The 24,061-nt window shown below is 31.7% G+C and overlaps 1 protein-coding gene across 1 annotated transcript in view; it reads right to left on the bottom strand.

Annotated features, from left to right (window-relative positions):
* Nucleotides 1–24,061, bottom strand: part of LOC143233480 (U11/U12 small nuclear ribonucleoprotein 48 kDa protein-like) — a 29,435-nt gene that overhangs the window by 1,522 nt on the left and 3,852 nt on the right. The window contains exons 2-8 of the mRNA XM_076469750.1: nt 21,410–21,526; nt 21,077–21,143; nt 14,834–14,890; nt 7,563–7,748; nt 5,766–5,881; nt 2,790–2,899; nt 64–318 (exon numbers count right to left, since the gene is read on the bottom strand). Of these exons, the coding sequence (XP_076325865.1) occupies nt 64–318; nt 2,790–2,899; nt 5,766–5,881; nt 7,563–7,748; nt 14,834–14,890; nt 21,077–21,143; nt 21,410–21,526 (908 nt within the window). The remainder of the gene's footprint in view (nt 1–63; nt 319–2,789; nt 2,900–5,765; nt 5,882–7,562; nt 7,749–14,833; nt 14,891–21,076; nt 21,144–21,409; nt 21,527–24,061) is intronic.

Here is a 24,061-nt window from a genome sequence, read left to right on the forward strand (position 1 = left end):
GTGGCCTCAAGAAGGTTTCAAACGATACCATTAAAACAGTGACAAAGAAACAATGATACTAACCGTGATCCTGAAAACAATTCCAGTTTCTCCTGAGAACCTCTTCTTCTGGAATGAGAAGTTGACACATCCCATTCTTCACTGTTTCTCTCATCTCTGCTGCTATTCCTTCTTCTTTTCCTGTCATTACTTCCTGAGGAACCATGATAACGGTCTCTTTCTTTGCAGGAAGAACAATCTCTGTTTCTCTTATGATGTCTGCCTAGTGAGTTGGTGCTTCTAATGTTGTTTGATGTGTCTTTGCATTGGTCATCCTTGCTGTACACACAAAACATTACAAACTACATTATTTATTATATATTTCCAATAAATGGAGCAAAAGCTCTTCTTATCATGTGCATTAAATTATGTCCATGTATCCAATAACAAGACTACAAGCTCTTCTTATCATGTCCATGTATCCAATAACAAGACTACAAGCTCTTCTTATCCTGTACACTAAATCATGTCCATGTATCCAATAACAAGACTACAAGCTCTTCTTATCATATACACTAAATCATGTCCATGTATCCAATAACAAGACTACAAGCTCTTCTTATCATGTCCATGTATCCAATAACAAGACTACAAGCTCTTCTTATCATGTCCATGTATCCAATAACAAGACTACAAGCTCTTCTTATCATGTCCATGTATCCAATAACAAGACTACAAGCTCTTCTTATCATGTCCATGTATCCAATAACAAGACTACAAGCTCTTCTTATCATGTCCATGTATCCAATTACAAGACTACAAGCTCTTCTTATCATGTCCATGTATCCAATTACAAGACTACAAGCTCTTCTTATCATGTACACTAAATCATGCCCATGTATCCAATAACAAGACTACAAGCTCTTCTTATCCTGTACACTAAATCATGTCCATGTATCCAATAACAAGACAACAAGCTCAAGATTCACTCATTAACAAAATGTTGGATTTTGAATGCTTCTACATTAACCCCATGTTCTTTAGAACAGTCCACTGGAGTATTAACATTTATCATCATCCTGAACTTACTATGTATACGTTCTTGAAATTTGCCAAACTTTTACTACATGTGAAATTTCTATTATAAACAAAAATGAGATTTGTTAGTATTGTCTTACAAACTTATGGACTCAGCACAGTTCATACCAGTCTAAATGCCAAAATAAAAATACTTTTTTCATTTAACCATTTTCATATTTCATTTACATACCTTCTAGGATGTCTTAAAGAACATTTTTTAAATAAATTTTATTGCATCTGTTATTTTCTGTACCTTAACAATAAATGTAGTGAAAACACCTGCAATGAAAGATGAAAAACATGAAATGAAATCAACATGAGATTCTAACAAAATTAAATAAAAGTTTGAAGAATCACCAAGTTTTATATATAGGTATTTGAAGTAGGAAGAACTGGCACTTTCATCTGTTAAAGAAGGATGAACTAGCACTCTGATCTGTTAAAGGATGAGCTAGCACTATTTGATCTGTTAAAGAAGGATGAGCTAGCACTCTGATCTGTTAAAGGATGAGCTAGCACTATTTGATCTGTTAAAGAAGGATGAGCTAGCACTCTGATCTGTTAAAGAAGGATGAGCTAGCACTCTGATCTGTTAAAGAAGGATGAGCTAGCACTCTGATCTGTTAAAGAAGGATGAGCTAGCACTATTTGATCTGTTAAAGAAGGATGAGCTAGCACTCTGATCTGTTAAAGAAGGATGAGCTAGCACTCTGATCTGTTAAAGAAGGATGAGCTAGCACTCTGATCTGTTAAAGAAGGATGAGCTAGCACTCTGATCTGTTAAAGAAGGATGAGCTAGCACTCTGATCTGTTAAAGAAGGATGAGCTAGCACTCTGATCTGTTAAAGAAGGATGAGCTAGCACTATTTGATCTGTTAAAGAAGGATGAGCTAGCACTCTGATCTGTTAAAGAAGGATGAGCTAGCACTATTTGATCTGTTAAAGAAGGATGAGCTAGCACTATTTGATCTGTTAAAGAAGGATGAGCTAGCACTCTGATCTGTTAAAGAAGGATGAGCTAGCACTATTTGATCTGTTAAAGAAGGATGAGCTAGCACTATTTGATCTGTTAAAGAAGGATGAGCTAGCACTATTTGATCTGTTAAAGAAGGATGAACTAGCACTCTGATCTGTTAAAGAAGGATGAGCTAGCACTATTTGATCTGTTAAAGAAGGATGAGCTAGCACTCTGATCTGTTAAAGAAGGATGAGCTAGCACTATTTGATCTGTTAAAGAAGGATGAGCTAGCACTATTTGATCTGTTAAAGGATGAGCTAGCACTATTTGATCTGTTAAAGAAGGATGAGCTAGCACTATTTGATCTGTTAAAGAAGGATGAGCTAGCACTATTTGATCTGTTAAAGAAGGATGAGCTAGCACTCTGATCTGTTAAAGAAGGATGAGCTAGCACTATTTGATCTGTTAAAGAAGGATGAGCTAGCACTATTTGATCTGATATTTTCATCACTGAAGTAGTTTTAACAATATTTGTCTTTTAATTAAACTTCTGCAAATTCTAACAAATAATTATATTTATTTAATATAATGTTTAATGTAAACCTATTTAATATTTAAAAAAAAAATGTTTAATATAATCTCTCTGATTGGATAAGATGACTCAGGAATAGTGAAACAGTAAGCCAACTAGTTCAAAATGTCAAGTTACTTAATACATCATGAAACACCAGTTCCCATACATTACAATTAAATTTGACAAGTTTTTTCATACCTGTTAGAAATTACACTCACATCAGTTACGTGTTGGTCTCTTTCTTTCTTCTCTTGTTCTCTCAAAGCCTTCAAGTATTCAGTTTGGTTTTCAATGACATCTCTTAGTTTCTAAATTGAACAACATTTAAAATTATTCATCCAAACTGAACAGCTGATGTGACAATATCTTTAAAAATTTTATAAATTCAAAAAATATTAAAACATTTTTTCTTAATATTAAATAGGTTTATGTGCCAGAAGAGAAGAAATACTTTAAGAGGTTTAAATCTTTACAATATAAACATATTACATTAATTTCTTATTTCTAATGTTAAACACTACCACAACCAGTGAAAGTCAGTTCAATCAAAACAATATGAAACTGTCACATTAGACCTTACCTGGCCTGTTAAGTTTGTAACATCTTGTAACAGGACATTTCAATTAATAATGAATGTGAATATCAGATCTTACTTCACCTGTTACTTTCATAATATACTATTAAACCACTAATATAAACACATTAATAAAACAGCTTAATCACACATCAATGAACAATAGATGTTTCCTCTTACATTCACTGAGCAGTATTAGATGGTGGTGTAGAAAATATTTATTTAAAGTTGGACACCCTGGATCACTTTCAATAGGCTTGTTTTATTTAAAATTAGAGACCCTGGATCACTTCTGACAGGTTTGTTTTATATGAAATTGACACCCTAGATCACTTCTGATACGTTTGTTTCAGTTAAAATTGGATACCCTGGATCACTTTTGATAGGTTTGTTTTATTTACAATTGGAGACATTGGATCACATTTGAGTTTCTTTTATTTCAAATTGGAGACATTGGATCACATTTGATAGGTTTGTTTCATTTAAAGTTGGATACCCTGGATCACTTTTGATAGGTAACACTACTAATTGGTGTATCTATAGTAAAACTACTCATTTCTTTAGATGTATCTACAGTAACACTACTAATTTCTTTAGACGTATTTACAGTAACACTACTAATTTCTTTAGGTGTATCTACAGTAACACCACTAATTTCTTTAGGTGTATCTACAGTAACACTACTTATTTCTTTAGATGTATCTACAGTAACACTACTAATTTCTTTAGACGTATTTACAGTAACACTACTAATTTCTTTAGACGTATTTACAGTAACACTACTAATTTCTTTAGGTGTATCTACAGTAACACTACTAATTTCTTTAGGTGTATCTACAGTAACACTACTAATTTCTTTAGGTATATCTACAGTAACACTACTAATTTCTTTAGATGTATCTACAGTAATACTACTAATTTCTTTAGGTGTATCTACAGTAATACTACTAATTGCTTTAGGTGTATCTACAGTAACACTACTTATTTCTTTAGATATATCTACAGTAACACTACTAACTTCTTTAGGTGTATCTACAGTAACACTGCTAATTTCTTTAGATGTATCTACAGTAACACTACTAATTTCTTTAGGTGTATCTACAGTAACACTACTAATTTCTTTAGGTGTATCTACAGTAACACTACTAATTTCTTTAGGTGTATCTACAGTAACACTACTAATTTCTTTAGGTGTATTTACAGTAACACTACTAATTTCTTTAGACGTATTTACAGTAACACTACTAATTTCTTTAGACGTATTTACAGTAACACTACTAATTTCTTTTAGGTGTACTACAGTAACACTACTAATTTCTTTAGGTGTATCTACAGTAACACTACTAATTTCTTTAGGTGTATCTACAGTAACACTACTAATTTCTTTAGGTGTATCTACAGTAACACTACTAATTTCTTTAGGTGTATCTACAGTAACACTACTAATTTCTTTAGATGTATCTACAGTAATACTACTAATTTCTTTAGGTGTATCTACAGTAACACTACTAACTTCTTTAGGTGTATCTACAGTAACACTGCTAATTTCTTTAGATGTATCTACAGTAACACTACTAATTTCTTTAGATGTATCTACAGTAACACTACTAATTTCTTTAAATATATCTACAGTAACACTACTAATTTCTTTAAATATATCTACAGTAACACTACTAATTTCTTTAAATATATCTACAGTAACACTACTAATTTCTTTAAATATATCTACAGTACACTACTAATTTATTTAAATATATCTACAGTAACACTACTAATTTCTTTAAATATATCTACAGTAACACTGCTAATTTCTTTAGATGTATCTACAGTAACACTACTAATTTCTTTAGATGTATCTACAGTAACACTACTAATTTCTTTAAATATATCTACAGTAACACTACTAATTTCTTTAAATATATCTACAGTAACACTACTAATTTCATTAAATATATCTACAGTAACACTACTAATTTCTTTAAATATATCTACAGTAACACTACTAATTTCTTTAAATATATCTACAGTAACACTACTAATTTCTTTAAATATATCTACAGTAACACTACTAACTTCTTTAGGTGTATCTACAGTAACACTGCTAATTTCTTTAGATGTATCTACAGTAACACTACTAATTTCTTTAGATGTATCTACAGTAACACTACTAATTTCTTTAAATATATCTACAGTAACACTACTAATTTCTTTAAATATATCTACAGTAACACTACTAATTTCTTTAAATATATCTACAGTAACACTACTAATTTCTTTAAATATATCTACAGTAAAACAACTCATCAAGTAAAACACAACAGTATCAGATGAAACAAAACAGACATCAAGGAAAATGCAACAATATCTTATAAACAGACATCAAGTAAAACACAACAGTATCAGATAAAACAAAACAAGTATCAAGTAAAACACAATAGTATCAGATAAAACAAAACAGGTATCAAGTAAAACACAACAGTATCAGATAAAACAAAACAGGTATCAAGTAAAACACAACAGTATTAGATAAAACAAAACAGACATCAAGTAAAACACAATGGTCCCACAATAAACAACTGTGAAGGTAAATATAACCTCACCTCAGTATAAGATTTCTTTGTAATGTGAACATTTTTACTACGATATGATACTCTACGCCGTTTGTAATCTCGTAATTCTGCCAGAAGTTCAAGCTCACTCTTAGGGTTCTCAGGAGCTAATACACAAAAGGGTTTCAAATTTAGTTATTGTGTGCTAGTTATAGGGAATTCATTTAACAATCATAATACAGAAATTCTAACAAGAAGGAACAATATTTTATTATACATTTTACTATAATATTACCTAGCACACTCTTTTATGAAAATGTTTTAGTGTATCATCCAGTTTATAAATCATTTGTCATTACAAATTCAAAGAGTGGTAGAGTTTCAATAACTCTGTTTATACAGAATAGTTAAGCTTTAAATTTTCTTCCAACATCACACTCATTACCAGTAAAGTTTTGTTTAAACATAAAATAGGTAATATTTAGGGCACTGAAGTTGGAATCTTTAAGTTTCATGATAAACATCACAAAAAAATTCCCTTTGGACCATAAAATTCCTTCTTTTGTTAAAAACACTTCAATGTCATAAGGGGAAAATATCCAAGCCTGGAATTATTCCAAGATTGTACTTTAGAGTTTGACAGCAGATACAGAAAAGTACTTGTTTTATTGATATATGGTAAGCCATACACTTGTTGTATACAAGGATATAAAGATCATAAGAAATTTGGAAAGTTTGTCAAACTGTAATGAAAAATGAATTTAGTTTGTATTCTCACACTGATGTTAAATCAGTATCTAATTTAAGTTTTAAACCACTCATTAACAATCTGATTAAACTAAACACTTGGGTCAATGGTTTGACATTACATGAATGTGTGTAAAGAACGTTTCTATATGAAACCATATTAACAGGTTCAAAGGTTTAACAATTTACCAAAACTTTTCCTAATAAGACTATTTGAAGTAATAAACACCATATACACACAAGTTTGGTAAATAATGAAAGTCGAATCTGTGTTTAAATATTAATTCCAATATACAATTTTCCATTCTAAAGATATTCTAACAAAAGTCACTAATGAAAATAGAATATCATTAGTGAAGTACTTGACAAGATTGCTTATATTCAAAAAGAAATCTATTATTCATAAAAAAAAATGATTTTCTATAAAACTGTTTCATGTTACATATTATTTCCCTTTAATTTTAATCTGTATTCTTATAGTTTAATGGTGATAAAACAGATTCACATTAACCATCCATTGTATGTCCATTCAAAATGATATACAGCAAGCATAAAAAAGAAAGAATTTATTTTTATAAAGAAAACATCAAACAGAAGTATATTTAGTAAATGATAGTAGTTATAAGTGATGGAGCTAGACAACTGAATATCGATAAAGAAAATCATAATAGTTATAAGTGATGGAACTGGACAACTGAAGATTGATGAAGAAAATTATAATAGTTATAAGTGATGGAACTGGACAACTAAAAAATGGTGTGAAAAATGATAGTAGTTATAAATGATAGAATTATAAAATTGGAGTTCCTGATGTGGAAAAAGATATAATTTGTAAATAATGGAATTGAACAACTGATGTTTTTGGGTATAAAGGGATATGGTTTATAAAATTTATAACAGAATATCATAAACGTTATTCTTGATATATGAACAAGCACAACGGTTGTATTTGGAAACAGAAATTTTTCCTTAATACAGAAATAGGTCAAGATGTGTAAAAATCACCAAACCAAATGAGTAAAACCCTTAAGAAAAATGCATCTAAACAGCTAAAACTATGATTCAATAACAGACTGCCTGTTTCAAAGGTTAATAAAGCACCTTTATCTTTCTTTTCGAAGCTCATCTGAAGATCCTCCAGTCGAAAAGCCATTGGCTTATTTGTAGCCTTCCCTTTCTCAACCACATGCTCATAGATGGCTAGTCTTTCTTCTGGACTGAGTTCTGTCACACATCGTTCCATGGTCAAAGGAACATCTTTATCCTCCAATACAGCCTTTGAAGGTCCTGCAGCAAATTAAATTGGATAAACTTGAGAAACAGTTACTTTTACAATGAAATACACAAATAATACCACTTACAGTGGGACTGTATGCATGTTAACAGACTTAAGAACTACAGCATTTCATCATTAAAATTATTATACATCATTACGTACCTGTTAATACAATACTTAACATTCTGTTATAAAAGGTGAAAAGAAAACAAATGTCAGTCTTTAGCAAGTCCCAATAAATATTCCTATAACAATATTTCCTGTAATACATCACAAATTACCGAGATGATGCTCTCTATGTACAAGTATGTGGATGAAACCCTTCACTGTTATTAATAGCATCTATATAGAACTCTTAACATCATAATGATGTTTTAATCAAACAATGACAACATATCATTACAAATGTATTCTATTATTACAGAGAAAAAATAGTGATTCTAATTCAATGAATCACTGCACTTTCAACATTTTCTTCACTTAGACAATTTAACAATCACACAACATACAATAACAAATTATATATACATATATCACATAGGTTTAATATATTACATAAAAAGTAAAATTAATTTTCATTTTTTATCTCTGATCATATGGACACAAACAATAGCATAAGTGACCAAAATCATGATGCTACACATAGCTGAACTGGTTAACAGTAGGGATCATAATCATTATGCTACACACAGCTGAACTGGTTAACAGCAGATATCATAACCATAAGTAGGTGGGATCATAATCAGATGAACTAGTTAACATGTATCTACACAGCTGAACACAGGCTGTATAACCATAATGCTACACACAGGTAACTGAACTGGTTAACAGTATATCATAACCATAATGCTAAACACAGCTGAACTAGTTAACAGCAGATATCATAACCATAATGCTACACACAGGTGGACTGATTAACAGTAGGTATAACCATAATACTCAACACAGATGAACTAGTTAACAGTATCATAACCATAACACTACACAGCTGAACTGGTTAACAGTAAGGATCATAACCATAATGCTACACACAGCTGAACTGGTTAACAAAAGGTATAACCATAATACTACACAAGATGAACTGGTTAACAGTAAATATAACCATAATGTTACACACTGATGAACTAGTTAACAGTAGGTATCATAATCATAATGCTACACACAGCTGAACTGGTTAAGGTTAACAGTAGGTATAACCATGGTGCTACCCACAGCTGCACTGGTTAACAGTAGAGATCTTAACCATAATGCTATACACAGCTGAACTGATTAACAACAGGTATAACCATGGTGCCACCCACAGCTGAGCTGGTTAACTGTAGGTATAACCATAATGCTACACATAGATGGACTTGTTAGCTGTAGGTATCACAACCATAATGCTACACACAAATGGACTGGTTAACAGTAAGAATCATAACCATAATGCTACACACAGATGGACTGGTTAACAGTGAGAATCATAACCATAATGCTCATAATGCTACACACAAATGGACTGGTTAATAGTGAGAATCATAACCATAATGCTACACACAGATGGACTGGTTAACAGAAGGTATAACCATAATGCTAAACACAGATGAGCTAGTTAACAGTAGATATCATAACCATAATACTATACACAGATGAACTGGTTAACAGTAGCGATCATAACCATGTTGCTACATACAGCTAAACTGGTTAACAGTAGGTATCACAACCACAGATGAATGTAACAAGTGTAAAACATTATGGTAACTGTACATATTTGTAATATCTGAATTATTACAAATATTTTACACTATCTAAAGAATTATGTTCTTACCATACATAACTTTTAAGTCATGTCTGAGTATTTCCAAAGTGTAACCAACAATAGCATTACTCAATTCACACAATTTATGAAGTCAATAAAGTTCAGAAAATCAAATGTACTGGCCATGGCAACACTTCTAATCCTTCTACAATATTTGATAATAAAACATGTTTTAACAAATGCAACAGGTACAGATGGTCCCCCCTCCTCTGAATAAGTTCATTTGATAAACTTACTTGAGAAATGATACCCTAGGATATTAGAAGACTGATTAGAAACTAATTAAACTGTTCTTTAGACAAGCACAAGCAACCAGTTATTATGATCTAATGATTTTCAAAAATAGTAGTTTTGTGTTTTAACAAGTTTATTATACTTTGTACATCTGGTGTGGCACCACTGTTTTAGTACCATTTACAACAGCTGGATATCAAAGTACTCATATAAAGTAATGAGTACCATTGAAAATAACACTTGTAGAAAATAATAAAGTTTCATAAAAACATTTAGAAGTATATAAACTTTCACACAAGTTTTAGATTTAAACAGAGGTGTAAAGAGGTGTCAGCTAATCTCACAATTAAGAAATTTACAGTTAGTAAATTATTTTGTCAAATTTTTGGGCTGTTTGTTTTTTGTTGCTAAACACAAAAATACAATATCTTATCTGCACTGTCCCCACAATATGTACCAAAACCCATGTTTATGCTGAGTCATATTTGAACTAGCTATATAAAAGAAAGTAATAAACAAAATGGCATGGTGTGAAAGGATTTGTATAGCCTGAATACAGTTGTTGTATCTTGAAGTACCAGTATAACCTAAAAACACCTGTAGTGTCTCAAAGTACCAGTATAGCCTGAAAACACCTGTAGGGTCTTAAAGTACCAGTATAGCCTGCAAGTGCTAGAAAAGACATGAAAATAATATACTTGATTTATTTTTTTTATTTTTTTGTTTATAATAATTAATACAAATCTCCAGAGAGATACAATATGTATTGATTGGAATTATTTTTATGATATAATGAATCATTAATAAATGGAATGTGTTATATTTAGTTATTCTTATGTACATTTAAAAATGTAAAATAACAATAAAAACTATTTGATTCTTCTTTGTTTCTTACAAAATATGTCTGCAGAGTTACTCAATATGTACAAACATTTCCCCAATTTTGGGTTGACAGGTTAAGGTCAAGTCAACAACACCCACCACCAACTCTTAGGATACTCTTGTCTCTCAAGAGCATGATTTGACCATCATTCTTACACAGCCTCAAAGTACAAAGTATAAGATTCAGTCTAAGCATGCTACTAACTGGTCTATACCCATCCTCTTTCAATAACTGTTTCATTATCACAGTCACAACTTACAATTAACTACTTTAGTAATTTTTGTACCAAAATGTCATTTAATACTATGGATACTACTGTCACACAAGTTCATACATATTTCTCCTGACACTTTTTATGTATGAGTAATTATATGTTTTCAACAACCAATTATAGGTTAGTGTAAGATGAAACCTAAACTATTTTATTGTACTAAATTGTTTGTTTTTTAAGTTCTATAATCAGAAAGTGAATACTTCATATTTCAGCAAAGCACAATTATATCTCTGATTGTGACATCTGTCTTATATCAATATATGCTGCTGTGGATACAATATTGTCGGATTCTGTTTAACCTATCAGTTCCATTATTACTCATCCTTTCAATCACTACTCGATTCCTTAAAGATGTCTTCAATTTTATATTATTATCCAACATTCAACACCAGATATTATTTACATTAACAATGTGAAAATAAACTGGGTGTTTCTAGGAAACCAAAATGAAAACAAACTAGGTATTTCATGGAAGTCTCTATAAAAACAAACAATGTTTCATGGAAACTAACATGAAAACAAACAGGGTGTTTCTATAAAAAAAACTGTAACAACACATCAAGTGTTTCTCATTAATCAGAAACTGTAATTTCAAACTACAAACTAATATTTTATGTTTTTTATTAAACTGACCAACCTCTTCTTTAGATACGTTAATCTACAATGACAGTGTTGGAAAATGAAGTTACTACAGCACTGACTTATAATACAGAATCACAGATGTTATTAACTAAAGTTGGTACCACACTGACTTATAATACAGAATCACAGAGGTTATTAACTAAAGTTGGTACCACACTCACTTATAATAAAGAATCACAGAGGTTATTAACTACAGTCAGCATCATATTAATACAGAATCACAGATGTTATTGACTAAAGTTGGTACCACACTGACTCATAATACAGAATCACAAATGTTATTAACTAATGTCAGTACCACACTGACATATAATACAGAATCACAGATGTTATTAAATAAAGTTGTTACCACACTGACACATAATACAGAATCATGAATATTATTAACTAATGTCAGTACCACACTGACATATAATACTGAATCAAAGATGTTATTAACTCAAGTTGATACCACACTGACTTGTATTACAGAATCACAACTTTTTTTTATTCTAGACAAACAATGTAAAAAACTCATTTTAAACTCACGTTCTTACAACTGTTTGTACTGTACAAAATCCTGAATTATTTAAAGATGATTAGTAAGGGTAAAAGTAAGAAACATAAGCAACAAAAAGTGAAAATTTCACATAACATATTGATACCAAATTCTTCATACAGACAGCATACAGAGAATCTAATCTCTATCTTAACTTCCATAACCATCTTCATGTGGACAACAGACACAGGATCTAATCTCAAACTTTACTCTCATAAATGTCTATATAACAGCAGATACAGGATCTAATCTTTAGCTTTACTATCATAAATATCTTTATGTAGACACTAAATACAGGATCTGATCTTTACCTTTCCTATCATAAATATCTTTATGTAGACACTAAATACAGGATCTTTACCTTTCCTATCATAAATATCTTTATGTAAACAGTAGACACAGGATCTAATCTAACTTTACTATCATAAATGTTTTTATGCAAGCAGCAGACACATGATGTAATTTTTACCTTTCCTATCATAAATGTCTATGTAGACATTAGACACAGCATCTAATCTTTAACTTTACTATCATAAATATTTTCATGTAAACAGTAAACATAGGATCCAGTCTTCAACTTTACTATCATAAATGGCTTTATGTAGACAGTAAACACAGGGTCTAATCTTTAACTCTACTAACATAAATGTTTCAGGTGGTAAGCAAGAGCTAAACCCACCTTAATTTTATAATGACTCTCTTCAGCAGTTTCTAGTTTTCCTTGAACATATTGTACTTTGAATTTATGTACCTAGAAAGTTTTTTGAATGATATTAAAAAAATCTCATTTGTTATTTTATTTTTAACTCAGGATGCCATAATTCTACTTATATATATATCCTCACTTTCTGAAATTTTTTTAAGGCCCATTTCTCAGCCATTCAGAAATTTTGGTTTACAAAAAACTTTGTTGTAACTTAATGATCTGTTTTAGAAATACTTAGTTCTTCACTGCACAAAACCTGTAACATCAAACTAACTGAATGAATCATGTGGTTTTAATGTTCTTTATTGCACAGGCAATATTACACTTGAACCTGACTACAGTGAAAGTATACCAAACACTGAAGCAGGTATAAAGATTGTAATGGTCAAACAAATAACGAGAAAGAAACCATTACTCATCATGTAATATTACACTACACTATTAAATCTGATCACAGTGAAAGGATATTCAATTCTAAAGAGGATACAGAGACTTTGATGGTCAAACAAATAACTGGAAAGAATCCATTACTCACATTGTTGCTGAAAAAGAAATAAAAATTATAAAAATAATATTAACTGTCAACTTCAAAACGTCAGTAGAATAAAAAAGCTGTTCTGTATGAGACAGTGATAAAGATATTTTAATAAACTTGTTTTAAGTATAAATAAACTACATATCCATTCATTTCTATTTTTCACCAAAATGTTTGGATAACGAAAGAAGATATCTAAATTCCTTTTCCTCAATGCCATGTTGACCACTTGATTCAATACAACAAAATAAAAGTTTATGGTTTTTAACATTTACAAAACCTGAACACTTGAATAACATCCTAAATAAAGTTAATCAACTCTACATGTTGAAGCATGAAAACAATTAAAGGCTGTATATTGGAGTCATATGAAAATATTTCAGACTATGTAAAAACAAACACAGTTGATGTTTAATAATGATGAAACAATGGGAAGTAACAGTCAACTTAGATGGACTACAACACTGTAAAGACTGATGTGGTTTTGGCTGATTCAGTAAATATGAATAAAACAGAAAAAACTAATGTTTATTACAACAATCTACAAAAATTGTCACACTACACTCAAACAGACACCAATCTTCAAACATCGTCACACTACACTCAGACAGACACCAATCTACAAACATTGTCACACTACACTCACACACCAATCTACAAACATCATCACACTACACTCACACACCAATCTACAAACATCATCACACTACACTCAGACAGACACCAATCTACAAACATCATCACACTACACTCAGACAGACACCAATCTACAAACATCATCACACTACAAACATCATCACACTACACTACACAATCTACAAACATCACACTACACTACATACAAACATCACACACCATCTACAAACATCATCACACTACATTCAGACAGACACCAATCTACAAACACTGTCACACTACATTCAGACAGACACCAATCTACAAACATCGTCACACTACACTCAAACACGTCTACAAACATTGTCACACTACATTCAAACACTGTCAAATCTACAAACACTGTCACACTACATTCAGACAGAACAAGAATTACACACCAATCTACAAACACTGTCACACTACATTCAGACAGAACAAGAATTACACACCAATCTCTCATTAACATCCTATACACAAAACAAAGTTGTTCTATACATTAAAACAAAAGCTATAGCTCCCAAGATTATTGAATCTTGCCTTCAATAGCTTTAGATTTACATAATATAAAAATTATAGCTATGAACCTTTCTGAATCTATAATTGCACATTCTTGCACAGTGGCTATTAACATCTCCTCAAACATAGTTGAATACTAATTGTTTTGTACACAAATGATTTTATCATAAATAAACAAAATATGTGTTAGTTGGTCAATTTATTTTTAAAACACTGTACAGGTCTGTGTGTCTTCTAAACACTACACATCTAAAATATAAGCTAGAATACAGTTATAGAAGTACGTGTATATACATTTTATGTTATTACTCACCTTGGAGTAAGCCCTTCTGTTCAGCTTTCAGTAAAATATCTTTCTGTGTTTTCTTGTCTGAAATATTGAAAACAAATCTTATTTTTCTCCTAAGATATATAAATATTGAAAACTTCAACAAAATCACCAGGTAATACCAACAGCTTTCAATATTGAGGTTTGTCAGTAATAAGAACTAGCATATAATCTCTGCATTTTATAAAGTATACACACATAAGTCTTGTTAAACAAGAGATATCAGTTTAACATCAGTTTCAATAAATATGTGAAGATACTATTTACCTTCATAAATATCTTGTTGTTTTCAAGGCTACTCATTTAATAATAAATAGTGGGATTAAGCAAACATTATTATGCCCCTATGGCTTAAGTGATGAGCAGGTTTGGTGGGACTGGGATTTGAACCTGAGACCCTCAGGCAACAAGTCAAGCACTCTAATGACCTGGCCTTGCTGAGGCTCATAAATGTTGCTAAAACAAAACTTTTACACATTTCTAAGGTCACTGACTTATCTTCCAATTTTTCAGGAGTACTTCAACCTCAAAACCTGATTTACAGAATCACAAAGATTCACTCAAATCCACTGAACTTCTTTGATCTACAGACCATGATTTGATAAAAGACTACCACCACGTTTTGTATGTATCACAGCAATTACAATTGATGGAGATCAGAGATTGGGTTTAAACCCCCATCTTATATGTGTGTTGAACAAATACATAACATAATAAATATTTAAAGAAGTCACAACTCCTTTCTGCCATCACCAAACTAATTAGTAACTCTTCTATACACAGCAATAGACAAGGTCAAAAGATGCAAATCTATAAATACCATCATACGCTCTACAAGCCCATAACCACACACAACACAGCCACACCTTTGTTAATTCTTTTACTTGTAGCTGGAATGGAAACTACATATTACTTGGTTACTCAGAACACATACACACTTAAATATATATATATATATATATATATATATATATTTAAGTATACGTACACATTTGCTATTCCAACATATGTTACCTTACATGGAAAAGTCAAAATAATGAATAATTTCTTTAATAAAATGTACAACAAACAACTTCAAACATTGCAGATTTGAAAATATTTTATTCTTATATTCTCAATCATCCATCACATTTTTCTCAAGTCCAACACTGAGTACGTTCAGAACTATTAATTAAAATGAAACATAACTAAGAGTTGACTTAATGGCTTCTAATCAACTATACAATATACAATAAAGAATCAGCATATGAAACACTGAGGTTTAATGATATGATACTCTTTATGCATGAAATACAATTAGAATAAAATAAACTTTTATCAACTGAACAAGATGATAATCTAGGCTTCCGCTAGCCATTAGCCACATAGCCATTGGCGAAAAGAAACAGCCTGTGGCTAAAACATCTAGTGTTGGTTTCACCACACTGGTGAAAGATGATAATTTTTCGGTCTTGGATGGTTTTCCTTTATTTATTCTGCTCAAGTTTGGTCTTGACAGCTTTCATGGTTTTTATCACCATCCATGCCATTAATTATGACAAATGACCAGAGGCACCCCAGCGAGTTGAAGAAACAAAAAATGTCTTTTAAAAACTACCACTGACTGTAATCTATGTTTTCTTTATATATGTATTTTTATGAGTTCAGGGATATGACAACTAACAAGTTAAATTTTAAAAAAAATTATTACTTAGCTGTGCTAATGATTTCTTTTATTTTCATTTCTTATGCTACATGTTTGATTCTGCCCATGGTACACAAACAGTAATCAGAGAAAACCTGACTTTGTCAAACCAACATATGGTCTGTATCAAAGTGGAAATCCCAAGTTTTGTTTGGCATGTGTTTGAATTGAGATCATGACAACTCCTAGATCAGATAAAAAGATGTCTAAACAGTTAGATATATCAAGTTTTTTCAAAAGAAGGTCAAAGCAACAACATCAACTGATGGTGGGAAATCCACTTCCAAAAGAAAAGACAGCTCTGAAGAAACTGAAGCTTGCAGCAGTGACCAGACTGTCGGTGTGAAAAAAAAATATACCTGCAATTTTCAGAGTTGTTAAATAAACTTGGTTTTCACAGTGTCCTTGGCTGGAACATGTTTCCCAACAAAATACATTCCATTGCAAATTATGCAGGGACAACAAGAAGACAAATATTTATGCTACCACTGAGAAAACTGCTACTAAGCCTAAAACAGACAACTTGGTGAAGCATGCACGGTCAGAAGATCATCGCAGTGCAGTTGCATCACAAGTTTTGAAGAAGGACATGTCAACTGCTGCTGTGAATGTGTATGTGGGATGTAAAGGTGGCATTCAGGCACAGATAGTCACATTACTTGTACAAAGGAAGCCATCCCAACTGTGAAGTTTCATTCCCTCCTTTCACTACAAGTATTCAATGTAAGAATATTCTTCATTCTAGTATAAATAAGATACTTTCTATTTTCTACAGTATTTTCTTAAAAAAAGGCAATTTGACAATTTTCTAAAAGTGAAACATTTTGAAAATATCTATCAAAAATTAAGTAGCTAGCCAACTCTTTCAAATATCTTTGTTTATTACTTTAACTGGTGGTCTTATTTCAAAACACAAGTTCTAATATATTTTTTAACAGGGAGTGACCTCTCTAAAGAAACTACAGACTCAGCCACAAAGTAGAACAGAGAGCTTCATATACACCCACAGCCAGTCTCTGGATGATATGTACAGTGCCCTAAATCATGTAGTTCAGGATGAAATGCAGGCAGACTTTTGGGCATCACCTTTCCCATTTTTTGCTCTTGAAGCAGATGAAGCAACTGATGCAGGAAACACCTCTATACTGATAATTTATATCAGGTATCTTTCATCATTAGGTGAGGTTACAAGTCAATTCCTTGCTGTGCGTGAGCTAACCAACACTGGGGCTGATTCTACCTACAACACAATGCGCTCAGTCGTGGCAGATCGACGATTGTTTGATGTTGACTTGGTTAGACTTGCAACTGATGGTGCAAATGTCATGGTGGGAATAAAAACATGTGTTGCTACAAAATTTAAGGAAGAATACCTCTGGATAATAACAAGTCATTGTTTGGCACACAGATTACAGTTGGCAGCTGAAAAGGCAGCAAACCAGGTGCCATACCTTGTGATGTACATTTCAGTTTTGAACCAGTTTGCAAAAAGCCTGAAATATTCTCCCAAGTTGTGTCGGGTTCTGGAAGAGAGCAAAGCATTGCATGGAGAGAAAAGCAACAAAATCAAGCAAGTGTTCTTCACACGATGGCTCTCTTTTAATGATTCTGTCCAAGCACTAGTCAACTGTGTTGCATATGTGATAAGCTGCCTGCAGGTCTCAGCAATGGAACATGGTACTCCAGGCCAAGCCTTGCTACATGGTCTAGTCCAGCAAATGTCATGTTACAGCTTTGTCATGATGACTAATTTTCTGGCTAATGCTGTTGGCATTCTTGGACTTTTGTCAAGATCTCTACAGAGAACTTTTTTATCTTATGATCAGGCTAAAGCAATTATTGATGGGTCAATTCAGTTGCTGGTATACATCCCTGGTCTTTACACACAGACTGCACTGAAGAAACTCCCACAACCTCCTGATGCCAGTTGTTACACTTCTTACAGAGGTCATGACATCAAAGATATTGATAAACAACGTGAAACGTACAGATCAGCTGCTGAGTCATTTGTTGAATAAGTGGTCACAAGACTACAAGTAGCATTCCCAGCCACTAACATCATGTCATTTTTTTCAATATTTAGCCCATGTCACAGCAGAGCAGTCTCTGATGAGGATGATCTGAAGAAACTCATCCAGCAATTCTCTCCTTTCGTCAATGAGGATGAGGCACTGATTGAATGCCTGCTACTAAGGAACATAATGGAACAGGATGCTCACAAAAACAAAAACATGAAGAGCTTCTATAAGGAATACATCCATCAGACCCATCAAACTTTTCCAAATCTGTCTCAGCTTGCAGCAATTGGATTAATAATTCCAGTTACATCTGTTCACTGTGAGCGGGGAATTAGCAGGTACAACAGCATCAAAACGGATGCCGGGAGCAATCTGTATGTGGTTAAGACAGAAATGTTACTGAACTTATCCATGGAGTCCAAACCTTTAGATCATTTTAACTTTGACTCTGCATTCAGATACTGGGTTACTCACAAAGACAGATGGGGGTACCATTCTCTGTTGAAGAAATGTGCTTCGGAACCTCAGGTGTCAACTTCTACCACATCTTCTGTTGAGAATGTGGTAGAATTACTATTACTACATTGTAGTAAAGAATGATTTGGCTGAAGAGCTGCCATTGAATTTTTATACTTGCTAGTCATGTTACCGTATTCTAGTTTTAAGTCATTTTTTTGTTTCTGTGTTATTTTGAGAAATGTATCTCTTTATTTTCCTCTTTATCATGTTTATTTTGCTATTTTGTTTGTTTTGTTTTTTTTAGTGGGGAAGATTGCTGGGAAATAAAAAAATAGTACAAAACTTAATGTCTTGTAGATTTTCACATAATTACAACTATTTTTTACTGGATGGAATTGATGCATATTAAAAGTCATGCACCACACAGTTTTTGACAACCTAAAATTGTGGCTAAACAACTGCCACTGTGGCTGAAAGAAAATTACTTTGTTTAGCCACAGTGGCTAAAAGAGTTATTTTTCTAGTGGAAGTCCAGATAATGTAGCCAAATGTCAGTGAATTGTAACTACATGTGGAATTAATGATTATGTGATAATCGAAAGGAAGTAACTGAACATCACCAAAACCAGTCAAGTTAGTAACTGGACATTATAGACACCAGTAAAGTCAGTAACTGGACATTATAGACACCAGTAAAGTCAGTAACTGAACATTATAGACACCAGTAAAGTCAGTAACTGAACATTATAGACACCAATAAAGTTAGTAACTGAACATCATACATACTGATAATTAGTAACTGAACATCAAACATACTAATAATACTGAACATCACACACACTGACAGTTAAAAATTGAACATCATACATACTGATAGTAAGTAACTGAACATCATACATATTAATGCTTAGTAACTGAACATTATACATGGTAATAGTTAGTAACTGAACATCCTACATACTGATAATTAGTAACTGAACATCCTACATACTGATAATTAGTAACTGAACATCAAACATACTAATAATACTGAACATCACACAAACTGACAGTTAAAAATTGAACATCATACATACTGATAGTTAGAAACCAGACATCATACATACTGATAGTAAGTAACTGAACATCATACACACTGACAGTAACTGAACATCATACACACTGACAGTAACCGAACATCATACATATTAATGCTTAGTAACTGAACATTATACATGGTAATAGTTAGTAACTAAACATCATACATACTGATAGTTAGTAACTGAACATCTTACTTACTAATAGTACCTATGATACTAATTATTACATAAGTGCCTGTAGTTAGTATATTTAGTTTTATCCTTAAGGATTGGGTTAACAGTTCCTATGATACTAATTATATAAGTGCCTGTAGTAAGTATATGTAGTTGTATACTTAAGGATTGGGTTAACAGTTCCTAAAATACTAATTATCACACAAGTGCCTGTAGCAAGTATATATAGTTGTATACTTAAGGATTGGGAAATCAAGTTAAACTATCAAATTATTTCAGACTTCATATTGTTACTGAACATCTCAGACTCAGTTCTGGTATATGGTCAGCATATACATACCATAAGTCCATAGGACAAACTTTTAAAATACCTTACATTTGTTTAACTTTCTCAACTCCAACTCTGACAAGGTGATAGTAAATACATAATTTAAAATAGTTGAGAAAAACAGAAATGTTTTATTTACTGATCTTTAAAAATATTCTGTACATAAATAATTGTTGGAGAAATTTAACTTTTCAGTACCCTTGACTGTATTACATTTTTAAGTGATTTAAACTTCTTTTCTAAATTTCAGAACTCAAACCAGTGTTGCATTTTTCTTTTTTATAATGAAACTGAAGACTACTAATGACATCACACAAAATTATTTATATCAAAACCAATAGAAATTTGGTTAATGACATTGTAGTTTAGGCACTGTATCCATTTAAAGTACTTGTATTAACTATACAAGAATCTTACAATCTACACATAATAATGATATTGTTGCTGTACTATTTAATGTATTCAAAGTTCACATGTGAATATTACCTATAAGAACAGGAACTACAGACGTGGAGGTTTTGTAGAAAAAGTGAGAGCTTGGCACTGCCTTTTCCTGGAAATAACAACACAGTAAAATTAATAAAACAGACTTAAATATAAATGTTACATGAAAGAGACCTTTGTTTAAGAATTAGTTCAAAGTATTACTCACTAGCAGCAGGTATAACTCAGTAAAATTATTTTAGTTGAAGTTATTTCTGTCTTGTAACTCATGAAAATCAAAAGCCATCAACACATTAAAACCTGTAAAGTAATTTTGTTTCATGAACTGAAGGAGTTTTTTTGTGGTTTCAAAGAGGTACTTATCTGTCTTCTTACCATTTCTTCTCTTGTATATCCTGCTTTGAACCATTTGCAGAACTCAGTATGTCTACTGAGAGATGATGAAGGTAAACGGTGTCCACTATCCAATGGACATGTTACCATCTTCTCTTTCTGAAAGATTAAACAAAAGAACATTTATTTTTGTATTAGTACAGTTTACGTTTTGTGTGTGACAATTCTGCATCAGATAAATGTTTGAAGAACAATATATAACATTTTCACAGCAAAAGAACTAACTGCCACTTGTTCTAAAAAATGTTTGTTTCAGGCCTTGCTAAAATCTTAGTCAAGTCCAATGATGAACAGTTTACCAATAAATGATAGCTTACATAATCACCCGTGCAGGCCTGAACTTAGCATGATCAGGATAAGTAGAGTAGTATGTTTGAAGAATAATGTATGCACAGTTTGTTTTACAGCAGATTCTGAAACATGTACATGTACAATAGTACAAGCTTGTAAATCTTATACCACAGTATACATGTACCGTAGTACAGGCTTGTGGAGCTTACACCATGGTATACATTTACATAATACAGGTTTGTGGAGCTTATACCACAGTATACATTTACATAATACAGGTTTGTGGAGCTTATAATGAATACCACAGTACACATTTACATAATACTGTTTTGTGGAGCTTATACTGATTACCACAATATGCATGTATTGTATACAGGTTTGTGGAGCTTATACTGAATATTACAGCTATCTTGATTCTTTTACTATTATAATAATAACAGCTGAATTATTTTGCTTTCTTTACAAAGGAAGTTTCAGCTAACCATTGATATAAGGAATATACAAACATTATGGCTAATAACACATGGATATAATTATAATTTGGTACTTAACTGTATTTTCCACTGATTTTACCTTTTAAATGTGACATGAAGACAAAATATATTTCATTATTACTTGAATCATAGTGTTAACTAATTTCTTTCTTAAGTACATTTTGAAGGCAAGGCAACCATTAATTCTAGAAATAGTTTTAAATTAAGACTTATTGGTATAAATACTTAAAGTCTTAGATTAGGCTTAGCAAATTTAACATAACTTTTAACTGAAAATTAGCTTATTGGTAAGTTATACAACAGGCTAAGTGTATTGTACTGTTCCATGAATACCTAGAGATTAGTTATTTGACACTTTTTTATTTCAAAAGTAGTCTTAAGTTTAGAATGAAGATCACATTATGATAAAATATTGTAACATTTAATTCTCAAGTGTTAGGCTTAACACTATTGTCGATAGCCTACTTGTATTTAGTACTGACTATTTACTATAAGGTTACAGTGGCGAAGAACACTGAGTCTGCAAGATGCAGGGACTTATTTGTAAACTCTGGATTGGCCCACACTTTTAAAAAGCCCATTCGTGAATTTTCAACTTTTTCATAGTTAGCAGGTTGGAAGAGGCTATTCTAAATGTAATAAATACAATAACAAATAATATAAACATAGCAGAATTTCAGTATAAGCTTAAGCTTTAACATGCAAAGGATAGAGTAGATAATAGTTACTTTCAAGAAGTTAGAAGCTACTAATAAGAATAGAAGTAGTGAAATTAGCTGTAATGAGTAAATTATTTTAAGTAATAGATTTCATCCTTTAGCTTATGCAGGTGAGAAACTACAGCAGGGAAGGATAGAACTAAATGGTAAACATAAGTGGCTGATGCATGGTTTACAAAAAAATGGATAGTAATTCTATTAGGAATGCTGCCAAGACTTATCTGTGGGAATAACATTATAATAGGTCACTAGAACTGAAAGCTAGGCTTACATTAACATGTAAGGACTAGCATATTAGCTGGTTGGGCTTTGGGGATCAATTCAATAAAAGAAAAGTGTATTTTTTGGTATGCATTTTCAAAATTGAAGTAAGGTAAAAGCTAGCTGATTTTCAAGAGCTATTAACTCAACCATAAGGACTAGACAGTAGTGAGGGTCAGAATAAACAAAACAAAGAAAAATAAAATACAAAAAATATAAATATAGTGTAGAAAGATTCATTAGTTGTTTGGTATTTTGACATAAAACAACTAGGCTATCCGTGGCAAACAACCAATAAAAAAATTAAAATACAATTATTAAAATTTGTAAAAAAGAATTCATGTTAATACAAAACAAAGTCTAATTTTTGAATTGAAACCTGAAATGTTGTGAATAAGACCAATCTTCATTAAAAAACTAAAAACATTTTTAAATTTGACACCATCACCAATGACATTGTCCAGAATCAGAGGTAAACCTGTGGGAAAAACATGTATAAAGTGGTGCCATCATTCAGAGTCATAACAACATTATGACAGTAAAATGTGGACGACTGTGACCTGAGTGTCACACAGCCCACACATTGGTGTATCAGTCCCAGATAAAAGAAAACGATGGGTTAAAAAACTGTGACCAATTCATAGTCTAGTTAGGACAACTTCTTTCTCATCCTTATGGAAACAAGAAGGCCAAATTCTGTGAATACCAACATGGCCTGGTATCTAGAAGAACTGGATAGAAGTTGATATTAAAGCAAAATAAGCCAATCAATTTTAAATATCAGCAAGAACAGGGTGAGAACTAACATGAAGCTATTCCAGGGCCAGTAGAGATCTAAGTGAGTTCATATAAATAGTACAATTCGAGTA

Source organism: Tachypleus tridentatus, chromosome 12 (assembly GCF_004210375.1).
Source record: "Tachypleus tridentatus isolate NWPU-2018 chromosome 12, ASM421037v1, whole genome shotgun sequence".
NCBI lineage: Eukaryota > Metazoa > Arthropoda > Merostomata > Xiphosura > Limulidae > Tachypleus > Tachypleus tridentatus.